The sequence below is a fragment of the Bubalus bubalis genome, chromosome 2 (genome assembly GCF_019923935.1).
Source record: "Bubalus bubalis isolate 160015118507 breed Murrah chromosome 2, NDDB_SH_1, whole genome shotgun sequence".
NCBI lineage: Eukaryota > Metazoa > Chordata > Mammalia > Artiodactyla > Bovidae > Bubalus > Bubalus bubalis.
Genome location: NC_059158.1, coordinates 143,567,402 through 143,584,115, shown reverse-complemented (window position 1 = coordinate 143,584,115; position 16,714 = coordinate 143,567,402). Strand labels below are relative to the sequence as shown.

At 34.4% G+C, this 16,714-nt stretch overlaps 1 protein-coding gene across 6 annotated transcripts in view; it reads right to left on the bottom strand.

Moving 5' to 3' along the window:
• NBEAL1 (neurobeachin like 1) overlaps positions 1-16,714 on the bottom strand; it is a 155,681-nt gene that overhangs the window by 26,738 nt on the left and 112,229 nt on the right. For all 6 annotated transcript variants that reach the window (XM_025278024.2, XM_025278019.2, XM_025278018.2 and 3 more), the window contains 7 exons: positions 16,079-16,212; positions 13,636-13,737; positions 10,030-10,125; positions 9,534-9,658; positions 6,960-7,100; positions 3,925-4,055; positions 722-831 (listed from right to left, as the gene is read on the bottom strand). In XM_025278024.2, the coding sequence (XP_025133809.1) occupies positions 722-831; positions 3,925-4,055; positions 6,960-7,100; positions 9,534-9,658; positions 10,030-10,125; positions 13,636-13,737; positions 16,079-16,212 (839 nt within the window). The remainder of the gene's footprint in view (positions 1-721; positions 832-3,924; positions 4,056-6,959; positions 7,101-9,533; positions 9,659-10,029; positions 10,126-13,635; positions 13,738-16,078; positions 16,213-16,714) is intronic.

Genomic DNA, 16,714 nt, shown 5'->3' with positions numbered 1-16,714 from the left:
GCTGCAGTCCATGGGGTCACAAAGAGTCGGACCTTACTTAGCGACTGAACACCACCACCAACAAATTATAAACTAATTCAGAATTTTGAAGTTTGACAAACTACCTACTAACAATAAGGAGCATTCCCAGGTATTGGCCATTTAGTTCTAGAATCTGAAACATTTCAGTTTAGATAGAAAGCTAGGTGGGCTCTGTGGGTGTGGAGGCGGAAACAGTGTCTTCAAGATAATAACGTAACAGTGATATTAAACAAAATCTTACTAGTCCTTCAACTCCAAAATGGAAATTTTGCTAAAACTAGCAAAACATTTAAGTAGTATTTAGTATTCATTTAGCTATCTTATTAAAAACTTACTGAATCCCTTCAGAGGAAAAAACAATGTTCTTATCCTTGATAGATTTGAAACAAATATGGGAACTATGATATATCAAACTACACCAGCTTGGTAACTGAAACATACATACAACAGGCAGATGCCTTACAGAAGTGAATTTTTTTTTTGCTATATATCTGAGGGACAGTACTACTATAGTCTCACTATATCAGAAGATTCATAACTTCAAAATAAATTACTATATTATACTTTCTAAAACAGCATATAATATAGATTACAAATTAATGAAGAAAAATATTAGCTATACTTTATTCCATCATTCTCTGGAAAACACATATATCTTTATCTTATTAATCTACTTAATAACTAAACATAAAAATCTTACCAGAGCTTTCCTATGTTTATAGATGAAATCTTCAGCAGACTTAGCCCATTTGGGGAGAACGACATCATTTACTAGTTCTTTGGAAACTTGTAGACGACCCAAGTTAAATTCTAAGATGTAAAAAATAAATGTATCATATCATTTTAGATTTAAATATATCAAGTAAAACAAATAAAAGGGTATATTCCTTAGCAAAACTAAGTTTTTTCTTTGTTTATTAAAAGTAAAAGATGAGAATCAAGGTTTTATAAAATTTGACTTAAAAAATCAATTAAAAATTTTTTATTTTATATTGGGGTACAGTTGATCAACAATGGCATGTTAGCTTCAGGTACAGAGCAAAATGACTCAGCCATGCATAGATGTGTATCTATTCTTTCTCAAATTCTTTCCTGATTTAGGTTATTACAGAGCATTGAGTACACTTCTCTGTGCTACAAAGCAGGTCCTTACTGTTTATCTATTTTAAATATAGAAGAATGTACATCAATTTCAAACTCACAGTCAATCCCACTTATTAAGTTCCCTTCTTGAGTAAATTTTTTTTTGAAATTTAAAAATACTTTATTTAGTAATTATTGGGTCAAGATCTTACATCTAATTGTATGGAATGCTACTAAATATTTACTCAGTTGAGAAATAATAGTCTTTTTTTTTTTTTTTTTAAACCTGAAACACTGTATTAGTTTTGCCAAACATCAAAACGAATCCGCCACAGGTATACATGTGCTCCCCATCCTGAACCTTCCTCCCTCCTCCCTCCCCACACCATCCCTGAGTAAATTTATTGAACAGGTAAAAATAACTCATCTATTAGAATGTATTTTATTAAACATTTGATCAAAAAAGAAAACGAAAAGAAGATAATTTAAAATGAATTATTAGAAAAAAATAAACTACAATTGGTTATTAGAAGATAAATCAAACTAATAGTTTATTTTTTGCTGAGAAAAGTGAGAAAAATTATAATTATGACCAAAATCTTAACCTGAACAAAAATGCAACAGTAAGCATTCTTCATACATTAAAAAGAATTAACACAGTTCCTCTAATGGTTAATTTACAAAACCCAGTGACTTAAAGTTTTTGGGTGTAACTTACACCTTAAACTCACTCAAGTTTACCTTATGGAAGGACAACATATTTCTACAACACTATTTTAAATAGATACTGACATAATAAATATTTGCTCATACTAGTTATGACAGAAGGCAGTATTTTGACAAAACTGTCCCAAAGATAAGATTTTCTTGTTCATACATATGGAAAAGGAAAAGTGTTAACACAAAAGTCCTTCATTAAAGAAGTTATCTAAAAATATCAGTGTTCCTTAAAGCTGCAGAGATGTTTAAAGGTCATAAAATATCACGATGCAGGGTCTGTGGCTTTAACTCAACTACTATATGGCAGATACTGGTGGCCACCTGACAGCCATCCTTCCTTATCTAATAGCAGAAACTTTATTTTATTCAAGTGTGCATTCTGCCCTATATTTCATGCTTGTTGCAGGTGACTGGCATAGGTGTTGGTACATGACCCAGCTCTGGACAGTGAAGGGAGATCATGAGAAAGGGTTTTTCATTCTTAAGAAACAACACAAAGAATTAAAAGTTTCAATTGTTTCTAAGACAATGTTGCATCTGCCTATGATGTCTAGAATTTTTTAGTCACGATAGTAACTGGCCAAGAACAAATCTAAAATACTCAGAACAGCAGAGTAAAAAGATACAGAAGGAACTTGACTCTGAGGATGCTGTTAAGTTACCATATCTCAGGATTTTTATTATGGAAAATAAATACTAACATTTTCTTCCTCATACAATTTTGAGTGGCTTTTATTAATATTTGTTGTCATTCTAATGAATATACTTTGTTTTCTCCCACCCAGCTCATTTTGAATAAATTGGCAATGGATAATTAGAAATGGAAGCCACCAGGACAGTAGTAATAGAGAGCAACTAGCTCTGGCTCCGGTGAATGTCAGAAATTGTCAAGCTGCTAAGCAGACCTTGAATTCTGGGTCCAAATTTAATCTGCTCATCCCTTCTATCCTGGATACCTTGCCCTAGAAGATCCAGTCCTCTGGTTGACTAGGGTCAGATTTGTCAACAGTTTCACTCAGTTTTCTCAAGGTGACCAATTAGAACTGCCTTTCTCTGAGAATCAGATGCCTTGGATCCAACAGCCGGTCCTAGAGAGCACGATCCAAGGTCATGAGACCCTGGATGTGCTCTCACCAGCATGGCAAATAATTCTACTGAGCAAGCAATGGGTCAAACATTAACATTTCATGGTAGGGGAGGAAAAGGAAGTTAGCAGCCCTTGACCCTGGAATTTCCCTAAAGAACACAAATTGGAACGATCTTGCCATTTTCTTATTTGTACTTAAATCTAAAACCAAGTCATCGAAAATGTATTTGCATATTCTTAAAGACCATATTTCCTTCTATGATTCTTTTCTTCAAAAATTTAACATGATACGTATAGCTGATTCACTTTGCTGTACAGTAGAAACAACCACAACACAACACTATAAAGCAACTATACTCCAATAAAAATTAATTTAAAACAATAACATAATAATAATATGGTTTTTCAAATATTGTGGTAACTTAAACTCAGTCATTATTTTCAAATTGCCTCCTGTTTTCTACTCTAAAAGAAGTCAGCAAACTTCTACAAAGAGACAAAGAATAAGTATTTGGGGCTTTGTGAACCTATGGTCTCTGCTGCAACTGGTCAAATCTGCCATTATACTGTGAAAGCAGCCACAGCTTATGTAAATGTATTGGCCAGTTGTATTCCAAAAAACCTTACTGATAAATACTAGTTTGCTCACAGATTTGGCCCATGAATCTATAGTTTGCTGACCCCTGATATAAACCTTCATCTTATCTAACTCAAACACTTTAACTCATGCAGCTGTACGGCTGAAATAGCTTGCAGCCACTTTTTGCTTCACTAGTAAACACTGTACTCGGATAAATTCCCTTACTAATTCATATTTCACTCATTTATCTTATTCACTGTAGCATTTCTGTAGAAGGTAAGACTAGTACCTGGACATTAAGTTAAGCCATGTCACTGAGTAATAAAAACACAGAATAAATAATCTATAGGTCATCACAAAAAATGTCCTAAAAGATATTTTTCAAGATCCTCCATTGGGACCTATTCAATCCAGTTTTTAAACTATTTCTTACGATTTTGATTTTCCAAAAACTCTGGGAAATAGAAGAATTCAGGAATAAGTTCCTTCACATCATATGGATTGTCCATGAGAGCCTGCCAGGTAGCAGGGATGGAATGGAACTGTCGATCAGCACAGTCGAACCTACATGTGGAGATGGGAAGGGAGCAGTGAGTCCTGACTGAGCAACAACAGGCTAAAACAAATTACACTTTCTTCAGGGTGCCTCATGTTTAGTTTTTCTTTATTTACCCTTTCTCTTTAACATCTAAAAACAAAATATGCTCTCCTTATGAGAATCTTTATTTTGTTGTCAGGAACTATATACTATAATTTTAATCACTAGTATCATCTTAGATGAAAATGGCATAATTCTGCTGAGTAAAATTTATTACAGAGTGTAAATAAATATTATTTGGTATTTTAAAATTACAGAGTTTAAATATCACTAAGTATTATAGTATTTATGACATAGTTAACAGATCTATAGGAATGCTGCTGATTAATCTATGATACAAAATATCTTTGCAAACTTTGGCTAAAAAGTAGATAGTGAGTTAGGGAAATAATTCTGTAGCTAAAGCTTTTATACTTTACTTCCATATACTACTATCTTATTTTAACTTTATTTTCAAGTTCCATCATTTGCCTACAGTAATTGAAAGACGTGGTCATGCTGCAATTTTTATTATGTTTTAGCTAATCACAAACAGCATAAACCCCTTCTGTTTCATCTCCTTTGACGCTGTTTTCCCAGTTTTATCCCATAAATGATGTCTTCTAAGTGACAACTGATGACTAATATGACTCTTCTTGTACCTAGCAATCTTGTTTTGAAGCACAGCTGAACTTAGCAGAACTCTAAATTTAACTATAGTCAATGACTGGGTCATCAATAAAGTCTAAGAATGATATATTCAAATTCAGTGAGAGGTACAGCTTTAAGGGCAGAATCTTTTTGTTTGGGTGGAGGGAGAACAGCTTAACTGATATATAATTAACATATATGTACACAACAAACAATTTTAGAACATTTCATCACTCCAAAAAGAAATCCTGTATCTAACAGCAGTCACTCTCCATTCACCCTCCCTCTAGCCCTAGGCAATTACTGATCTACTTTCTGTCTCCATGGATTTGTTTTTTTTAGCCACCTTATGTAAATCATATATAACATATGGTATCTTGTGCCTGGCTTATGTCATTCAACATACTACTGTTTCATCCATGTTGTAGCATATATCAATCTTTCATTCCTTCTCTTAACTCATAGCTAAATAATATTCCACACCATGGGTATACCACGTTTCATTTATTCCTTTACCAGTTCATGGGCATTTGGGTTATTTAAATATTTGGACTATTACAAATAAAGCTGTTAAGGCCATTTGTGTGCAAGTGTTTGCATAAACATACATGTTCAATAATCTTGGGTCTATACCTAGGACTGGAATTGCTGGGTCATGGGTAATACTATGTTTAATGTTTTGAAGAACTGCCAGACTGTTTTCCACAGAGGCTACATCATCTTAAATTTCCACTGGCAGTACATAATTGTTCCAATTTCTCAACATCTCATCAACGGTAGGTATTATCTATCTTTTCATTACAGCCATCTTCATGAGTGTAAAGAGGTATCTCAGTTTGGTTTTGATTTGAATTTCCCTGATAACCAATGATGTTGATCAACTTTTCACGTGTTTATTAGACATCTGTAATCTTCTTTGGAGAAATGTCCATTTAGATCTTTTGTTCAGTTTTTAATTGAGTCATTTGTCTTTTTACTGTTGCATTGCAAGGATTTTTTTTATATATTCTAGATACAAGTCCTTTATCAGATCTATAATTTGCAAATATTTTCTCCAACTGAACTGGCTGTCTTTTTACTCTCTTGATGAGGTCCTCTGAAGCACAAACAGAATCTATTTTTGAGGCCTTATTAAAAAAATCATTTAAAAGCTGTAAAATCACTAAAAACTGAAGAGACCCAGGTTTGCTTTCCCGGAAGGAAAATTACCTGACTTCATGGCAAGCATAACATTTGGAGATATGTAGTGATCTAAGCCTCTCCTTGAAAGACAAGGCTCAGTGAACTAAAGACAGGAATACGGAACCCAGGCTAATTTTGAGAGATAAACATTACATGGAAAGAGAGCAGAACAGGCAATGTTTACATAATTTCTGATTGGTCAGAAAAGGCAAGAGGATAATGTTAAAGAATAAGGCAACAGGGAGACAAAATGAGAGTAAGTAGAGAGGCACCTGGAGGATACGCTGGGGAATGGAGCATTCTTGAAGAAGTTTCTTTCTTTAGGATAAATAAGAAAATGTGAAACTTAGGTAAGGTATAATATAGACAGATGATACAATAATACGGTGGCATTACAGACCTGTTTGAGCTGCTATTAATAATCTAAGGGCTCTCATTCCTCTCTATTTTTATTCCTATTGATCAATATTTTTAGGAGGACTACAGAGGCACTGGTTAGACATTTCTGGTAGATGTTTTGGATTAAGGTCTAAATCAGTTCTAAGTCTGAATCTCTGGTAGATTCCTAAACCCAGTTGAAAATAACAAAAGTACACTGGATAACAGTAAAGAGGAATTCGCCTTAAAAGTCATTTGTGTAAGTCAGTTTGAGTGCCCTGTTATCAAACTAGTTTGGCTACTTTTATCTAGGGGCTATTATATGAATCAAAACCTAAAAAGAGGAGAATAAAAAAGGTAAGGTCCTGTTATAATAGTATATGAAAGTGAAAGTGTTAGTCGCTTAATTGTGCTTGAGTTTCTGTGATCCCATGAACTGTAGCCCACCAGGCTCCTCTGTCCCTGGAATTCTCCAGGCAAGAACACTGAAGTGGGTAGCCATTCTCTTATCCAGGGGATCTTCCTGGCCCAGGGATCAAATTTAGATCTCCTGCATTGTAGACAGATTCTTTACCATCTGAGCCACCAGGGAACCCTATAACAGTACATGACATGAAGGCAAAGAGTTTTCAACACTATCATATAGTCTTAAGAAAACAGTTTATTTACCCAAAACATACCTTCCACTCTGAAGCTGGATGTGAAGGGTGGTGAATGGTTCTGTACGAATAAGATAGTGCATAACTCCAGCAGAATTTGAATAGTGAGTACCATAATGAAATTTGTCAATAGTTCCCATAGGATCCTCAAAATTTTCATATCTAAAAATAGAAACTAAAGTTTTATAATCACAGTAACAAAATTAATTTAGGATAGATGCTTGTATTGTATTGCTGAAAACAGTTTTTTAAGAGGCTATGTACTCATATCAGCACAACACATTAATAAATGAAAAAAATTACTAATACTTTCTGAACAATATAGTAGTACTAATAGTGGAGTTTGGAATACTTTTGTATTATGCAATAATTATTTTCACTACAGATAGATTAGAAATCACAGAAAACCAAAAATAAAGAAATTTAAAATCAATTAAAATTGTACTTCCCAGAGATAATAAATAATAACATTCTGGCAAACCTTTGTCAATTATGAATTAATATATATTTTAATATAAAATACATTTTAATATAAAACTGTTACACCTAGTATATTGTTCACAACTTATTTTTTCATCTAACAATTTTCTATTAACATCTTACAAAATATATAAGTGACTCACTTTGCTGCACAGCAGAAACTAACACATCATAAATCAACTACAAGTCAATAAAAATTTTTTACAAAATCTTAGAATATACAACAATTTAACTATTTATTTATAGATAGGTTGTTTCTATTTTTTTGCTATTTTAAGAATGTGATAATTAGACATCATAGTATGGCCAAGGTAATAGAAAAAAATATAGAGGGTCAGTCAAGAATTGTGAAAATGAATGTCTAATAATTCAAAGGTAGAAGGAAATAGATGTGTATAGCACAAGGAACTCTACTCAATATTCTGTGATAAACTATATAAGAAAAAATCTGAATAAGAATGAATATATGTGTGTATTATTGAATCATGTTGTTGTACAGAGAAACTAACAGAACACTGTAAATCAACTCTACTCCAATAAAATTAAATAAAAAAGTAGACAGTGAAATAGAAAGAAGGCCTAACAGATTACTAGCAAAGGGCATATATATAATAACTCTTCAAGCACTATCACTAATATTGTAATTGTTCTGAATGGTGACATCTGAGTTAGTGGGTATAAAATCTAAATAAGAATGAACAGTTTTTGGAAGCAACACACATTAAAATTTTAAACCAAAATACTAATCAATTTGTCAAGCTAAGGTCAATTTCCTTTTTACATAGAAATCATTAATATTCAGGAGAATAAAGAGAGTTTTTAGGCCAAAGTCATTTGTACCTATGAAGAAAAATATATTATTGAAACATAAATTAAATTGTATCTTCCATTATCTACAAAATAAGTTAACCTATATGAAATGTACTTCCTATGGAACAGTGTTAGTAGTTTGACTAACAGCAGTGAGGTAATATACATACAGCAAAATTCCATTAGTAAATCAAATATTAAATACTGCAAAAAGGTCTTATGGAATTTGCAAATAAAAAGGAAAAAAATAATGTACTATCAACTCTCAAAAAAATCTACAACTAAGTTTTTGTTTGCAAACACTTTGTCTTTATTACTGGAAGTTATCCATAAGTTCACATGGAGAAAAGGGAAAATTAAAATTATTCTTTTACTTGTCAGCCACTTGCTTTGAATAAAAAAAAAAAAATATGAGACATTTACAGGATAGATGATCATCAATATATATAACTATAAATATTTTCTTTCCTTTCAAATGTTACTTTCTAAATTTTCTTACATTTCACTGTTTTTTGTTCACATTATTACTGAAAAGATTAGTATTATTAATTTGGTATCTACCAAAATAGTACATCAGATGTAAATGCTAGATTAGCAGGTTATTAAGTCTAAAATACCTAGGGATAAAGAATTCCACCCTTGCACACATACTTTTTATCTTTTAATTGGATAGATAACTGTTTTGCAATGTTGTTTTAGTTTCTGCTGTACAACAAAGTGAATCAGCTATACATATACACATCCCCTCTCTGCTGAGCCTCCCTCCCCTCCAACCCTCCATCCCACCGCTCTAGGTCATCACAGAGCACAGAGCTGAGGTCCCTGTGCTATCGAGCAGCTTCCCACTAGCTGTCTGTGCTACACAAGGTTCTGTTTACATGTCAGTGCTACGCTCTCAACTAATCCCACACTTTGCCACCCCAACCCCCTGCCGCTGGTGTCCACATGTCGGTTCTCTATGTCTGCATCTCTATTCCTGCCCTGCGAACAGGCTCATCTGTACCACCTTTCTAGATTTCATACATATGTAATAATATATGATATTTGTTTTTCTTTTTATGACTTCACTCTCTTATTACAAGGAGAAAAGAAATTCTAAACAACATTAATTTAAATTTGGTAATGAAGGGACACAGCCTATAGTCAAGATATTTGAAAGACAACTGATAACATTATCAAGAAAACTTAATGAAGGAATTATCAGACTCTAATTAGCAAAAGTAACACTTGGTTAGCCATAGGAGAAATCAATACAAATTCAAACTGCTATGGGTATATCTATCAAAGCAGATGAAAGGCACTTACTTTTCTCTCGTGGCTTTGGCATTCTTATCATTAACTACCCCAATTGGTTTGGATAGATCTCGAAATACAGATGGGTTATTAAGATCCAACTCTTCTGAAGTATAATCTTGTAAAATCCAGGGGAACTAAAAGAGCCACAATTTACAGTTTAGATATTCTTTCCAAGGGAAGCTACCAGCTCCATAACTAATATCAAACAGTCTTTACTTTTTCCCTGTTGCAAATGTTTATTCATCTTTAGCTCAATAACCAGAAGCATTAACTCCTATAATTCCATTGAAATATTCTCAATGAAGGGAAAGAAAAAAGGCTTTCATTTTTAAAATGCCCTTAATATTTACATACGTCTTAAATAGCAGGGTAAGAAATAAACAGAAAGGCAAAAATAGTTTTTACATCTTTTTAAAAATAAAAACTAGATATAAGCCACTTATATTTTTATATATAATAAAATTGAAAGGCAAGTGTATATTTACAGGATTTTTATAAAACTCACCACAGGATACTGTGCAAGGTCATTATAGGTTCGTCCTGCCATTGTATTTAACTGAATGAGGTAGTCAAAATTTGATATCTCTCTGTTTACCCATTTCTAGACAGCATAGAAAAAAATCAGAATTAGTCTACATCTCTTAGAAATCAATGACTATTACTGACAGTACTAAAATAATCTTGCATCCACTATCTCTATCATCTTTCTGGTAAATAAGTTAAGTTTTTGAAAAAAGATTAAACAGGGAGAAAAATCAACATACTTCTCCTAAGTTCACTTCCTTTTAAAAACTGGTCTTTAGAAAAGGAAAAGAAAGTTCTCACACTGCAGTCTAAAAGATCTCCTATAATAATTAAGATTTTCTTTAGTTAAAAAATATATTATTTGAATATAAAAATGTTTAATTCTAGAAGGAGTGCCCAAATTTTAAATTTTTGTCATTAACTGAAATCTTCCTAAGTATAAATATTAAAATACCAGTATCTCAATGTACTTAACAGATCTACAAATTTTAAATAACATTATATTATTATATCTCTGCTCAGAAAAATTCCTTTATACAGAAAAGGTAGGTGGGATTTTGCTATAACAGATAAAAAACTTTCTAAAGAAAGACATAATCATTATTTTTTTAATCACCTTGTTAAATCTAGCCTACTCTACACAGTGTGAGTATGCTCAAGCATTTTTTTTGAAGACAGATTAACATACACCTTTCAGTTCAGTTCAGTTCAGTCGCTCAGTCGTGTCTGACTCTTTGCGACACCATGAATCGCAGCACGCCAGGCCTCCCTGTCCATCACCAACTCCCAGAGTTCACTCAGACTCATGTCCATCGAGTCAATGATGCCATGCAGCCATCTCATCCTCTGTCATCCCCTTCTCCTCCTGCCCCCAATACCTCCCACCATCAGAGTCTTTTCCAATGAGTCAACTCTTCGTATGATGTGGCCAAAGTACTCGAGTTTCAGCTTTAGCATCATTCCTTCCAAAGAAATCCCAGGGCTGAACTCCTTCAGAATGGACTGGTTGGATCTCCTTGCAGTCTAAGGGACTCTCAAGAGTCTTCTCCAACACCACAGTTCAAAAGCATCAGTTCTTTGGCGCTCAGCTTTCTTCACAGTCCAGCTCTCACATCCATACATGACGACAGGAAAAACCATAGCCTTGACAAGACAGACCTTTGTTGGCAAAGTTAATGCCTCTGCTTTTCAATATGCTATCTAGGTTGGTCATAACTTTCCTTCCAAGGAGTAAGCGTCTTTTAATTTCATGGCTGCACTCACCATCTGCAGTGATTTTGGAGCCCCCCAAAAAAAGTCTGACACTGTTTCCACTGTTTCCCCATCTATTTCCCATGAAGTGATGGGACCAGATGCCATGATCTTCGTTTTCTGAATGTTGAGCTTTAAGCCAACTTTTTCACTCTCCTCTTTCACTTTCATCAAGAGGCTTTTGAGTTCCTCTTCACTTTCTGCCATAAGGGTGGTGTCATCTGCATGTCTGAGGTTATTGATATTTCTCCCGGCAATCTTGATTCCAGCTTGTTTCTTCGAGTCCAGCGTTTCTCATGATGTACTCTGCAAATAAGTTAAATAAGCAGGGTGATAATATACAGCCTTGACGTACTCCTTTTCCTATTTGGAACCAGTCTGTTGTTCCATGTCCAGTTCTAACTGTTGCTTCCTGACCTGCATACAGATTTCTCAAGAGGCAGGTCAGGTGGTCTGGTATTCCCATCTCTGTCAGAATTTTCCACAGTTTATTGTGATCCACACAGTCAAAGGCTTTGGCATAGTCAATAAAGCAGAAATAGATGTTTTTCTGGAGCTCTCTGGCTTTTTCCATGATCCAGCGGATGTTGGCAATTTGATCTCTGGTTCCTCTGCCTTTTCTAAAACCAGCTTGAACATCAGGAAGTTCACGGTTCACATACTGCTGAAGCCTGGCTTGGAGAATTTTGAGCATTACTTTACTAGCGTGTGAGATGAGTGCAATTGTGCGGTAGTTTGAGCATTATCTGGCATTGCCTTTCTTTGGGATTGGAATGAAAACTGACCTTTTCCAGTCCTGTGGCCACTGCTGAGTTTTCCAAATTTGCTGGCATATTGAGTACAGCACTTTCACACATCATCTTTCAGGATTTGAAATAGCTCAACTGGAATTCCATCACCTCCACTAGCTTTGTTCGTAGTGATGCTTTCTAAGGCCCACTTGACTTCACATTCCAGGATTTCTGGCTCTAGGTGAGTGATCACACCATCATGATTATCTGGATCGTGAAGATCTTTTTGTACAGTTCTTCTGTGTATTCTTGCCACCTCTTCTTAATATCTTCTGCTTCTTTTAGGTCCATACCATTTCTGTCCTTTATCGAGCCCATCTTTGCACGAAATGTCCCCTTGGTATCTCTAATTTTCTTGACGAGATCTCTAGTCTTTCCTATTCTGTTGTTTTCCTCTACTTCTTTGCATTGATCGCTGAGGAAGGCTTTCTTATCTCTTCTTGCTAGTCTTTGGAACTCTGCATTCAGATGCTTAAATCTTTCCTTTTCTCCTTTGCTTTTCGCTTCTCTTCTTTTCACAGCTATTTGTAAGGCCTCCCCAGACAGCCATTTTGCTTTTTTTTTGCATTTCTTTTCCATGGGGATGGTCTTGATCCCTGTCCTGTACAATGTTACGAACCTCATTCCACAGTTCATCAGGCACTCTATCTGTCAGATCGAGGCCCTTAAATCTATTTCTCACTTCCACTGTATAATCATAAGGGATTTGATTTAGGTCATACCTGAATGGTCTAGTGGTTTTTCCTACTTTCTTCAATTTAAGTCTGAATTTGGTACGTTCACTTAAAGTGTGCCTTAAGCAAAAGACATGTAGAAATGGTGAGAAATGGATCTATCCATACAGAAAGTCCAATAATACTTATGTGCCAAATTGAGGAATCAGTACTTTAATGAATAAAGTTTATACCACAGAAAGCAGGGAATGTACTTTTAAATAAAGCTTATTCCATAAACAATAGGAAGGAATTGCTGATGGCTTTTGAACAAGAGCAACATTTAAAGATTAAGATTAACACATATGTAGGAGGAAAGCGAGAGTCAGGAGGCAGAGAACCTAATTAGGAGACTACTAACAACACCAGAGAGCAAAAAACAAGAGCCTTTCCTTGGCTTTTGACAGTGCAAATTCAAGAGATGTTGGGATTATATACGGATAAAATGCATGGAAGCATTAGTTTTGGCAGACAGAAACACTGGAGAAACTTTTTTCTGCCTGTATTCCAAGGTGTCTTGTATTTTTTCATTTTTTCTTGTGCATGGATTTTTATTATTAAGAAAAGTCCCACATTATTTTTTTAAAAGAACATTATAATGAAAGAAGAAGGTATAAGACATGCCCATGAACTGAACGAAATGGGAGCTGGAGGACAGGGAACTCTTACGTGTGAAGGAAACAGAAAGATTCAAAGACAATTCAAAAGATCAACCTGAATGGAAGAAAAGCAGTTGTATGATCAAAATAAAATAGTCAGAAGGAAGATTTACTTCTAGGCAAAAGTCTAAGATACAAAATTAACACCAAACAGTGACCTAAAATTTCCTACCTGTGTCAGTCCTGATGCTTTGAATAACTCCTGTGGTGATCTGGTTCCATAACTATTTGGAGAATGAAGTGACAACAGTCTGCTATATACTTTGTTCCTAACCTATTAAAAAAACAGCACTTTATGCATTAAAAATAGAATAAGAGAAAACAAGATTACGGCTTTATTAACAGATTTATTGAGATATAATTCACATACCATAAATTCACCCTTTTAAAGTATATAATTCAGTGAGGTTTTTCTCTTTTTTAAAAAAATATTCACAGAGTTGTACAACTATTCACATTATCTAACTCTGGGACATTTATGTCATCCTCAAAAGAAACTACATACTTATGCGCCATCACTCCCCAATTTCCCTCTTGTCCTCTGACAACCACTAAACTTTCTGTCACTATGTATTTGCCTAATCTGAACACTTCACTTAAACAGAAGATTACAGTTTTAACTTCTTTATTTTACTAGGCTTAAAAAACTTATGACATACATTTTTTTTAGAATGTTACAGTATATTAATAGAGTAATCATCACACATTTTATCAGAAAACTAGCTCACTTCCAGTTCAAATCTAGTTCTGTCATTTACTAATCATCTGGACAATTCAATTAATTTACTGAGTCTCATTTGTGTATTCAATATAATAATTTTACCCTTTACAGTTTTGTGGATTGTTCAGGGCTATGCAAATGTAAAGAAATAAAATTAATCTTTGAACTTCAGCTTCCTCATCTATTAAAAAAAAGGAATGGAATTTTCCATATCTAATCTGAAGACTGTTATGAAGATTAGGTACCACATATAAATATGCTTTAAAGACTATATACAAGAGACTTCCCTGGCGGTGTAGTGGCTAAGACACCAAGCTCCCAGGATAGGCGGCCCAGATTCAATCCCCAGTAACGGAACAAGATTCCACATAACACAACTAAGAGTTCACATGCTGCAACTAAGGTCTGGTGCAGCCAAATAAAATAAATTAAAAACAAAAAACTACATACAACAGGAGTGTGCTTAGTTTAATTACATAAAATAGCTTTCTAAAAAACACATACATTGTATTTTCCTATCGGTAAATATTTATTTTTAATAGTGAAAAAGTACCCTTTGGTAAAAATAGAAAAATGTTTTTCAAAGGTCTGAATCAAATCATTTATAAATATACCTGGATCTCAAATGAATAGAAAGTTAGTTATTGACTCTGTTAATCCAGGTCCTTGGAAGAAGTTATACTCTGCTAGTCACTTGCTCCTTGGAAGAAGTTATGACCAACCTAGACAGCATATTAAAAAATGGAGACACTACTTTGCCAACAAAGGTTCATCTAGTCAACGCTATGGTTTTTCCAGTAGTCATATATGGACGTGAGAATTGGACTATAAAGAAAGCTGAGCACCAAAGAATTGATGCTCTTGAACTATGGTGTTGGAGAAGACTCTTGAGAGTCCCTTGGACAGCAAGGAGATCCAACCAGACAATCCTAAAGGAAATCGGTCCGGAATATTCATTGGAAGGACTGATGCTGAAGCTAAAACTCTAGTACTTTGGCTACCTGATGTGAAGAACTGATTAATTGGAATAGACCCTGATGCTGGGGAAAAATGAAGGCGGGAGGAGAAGGGGACGACAGAGGATGAGATGGTTGGAGGGCATCACTGACTCAACGGACATGAGTTTGAGTAAACTCCAGAAGTTGGTGATAGACAGGGAGGCCTGGCGTGCTGCAGTCCATGGGGTCGCAAAGAGTCGGACACAACTGAGCGACTGAACTGAACTGAACTGAATCCAGGTAATCTGAGAAGCAAATGCTAAGACAGAATTGAACATGGAGGATTTTATTAGGAGAGATACCAGAGAGAGAAAATGGAGAGAAAGCTAGGCAAGGTAAAAGAAAGCTATCAAACTGTGATGCAAGTCTGGCCTCAAGTATATGCCAAAGGGAAGGAAGGTTGAGAGCAAGTAACGCGCCAAAGGTTACACTGCTAGTGGTGGAATGGTTTTGGATCCAGGGAACCTGAATTCAGTGGCAATCTCTTAACTGCTTATACTATTTAAGAATTTACGCTATTCATAGAAGAAGCATATGCTCCATTATTTTTTTTTCTGATTACACATACTCCATTATTGTTGAATTCAACCCAATCTAATTTCATAAATCCAATTATATCATATATATATACACCATAGTATCTCACAATGTGAGATCTATTTGCTGACACCCAAAATTCTACTAACTTCTTTATCTATCTATATATAAGATATCCTCCAAACACTCAAACATAAATTCCAACAAAAATTCATATGCTGCTTCGTCCCAAAGTATGTATCTTTTTTCTCTAATATTCTGACTCAGTGGAATAGCAGAGTGTAAAGTTTCATTACAGCTTACTAGTTGGAAAATTATTTCAAGCTAACAATCTAGGAGAAAGGTAGCCTTTTACAAACCTCTTTTTTGAAATTGAGAAAGTAGTTGGATTGGTCAACATGAAAAATCTCAAGGGCTGACCTCCTTAAATTATACCGTCGTAGGTGAATCTCTCGAACTTGAGAGTGAGGCCACTTGAAATCAAAGCCTACTCCTGAAAACAGAAAAAAATCTTGTGACTGTGGACCACATAAAGTTACATATGTTATGCAGAAAATATCTCCTTTTCCTGACAAGAATAGCGTTTAGGGAAAAAGAATTCAACCTCTATATGATAAAAACCATCTGTTAAATGTATTACATGTTTAAACTATTTCTTTTAAAACTATTTTAAAATTCTATAGCTTTTTATACTTCCTTTCCATTGGAATAGAGAATAACTCTGAATATAGTATCTTAGAAACATTTTCCCTTTTCTCTTTATGTTAGCAGCTTAGATTTAAATATCTTTTTATTTTCAGATAAAAGATTAGGTGAGAAGCCTATAGGAACAAGAGTACATATAAATAAAATATTGCATTTATAACTTAAATTTATAGCAATCCCCACTAGGCAAACCTTTAAAAAAAACATTGATAATAAAAAAGAAGCATTCCCCTCAGTACATTGTTGAATAATGAATTTAATCCCATACTGACTTTCCATTTCTCCCTTTA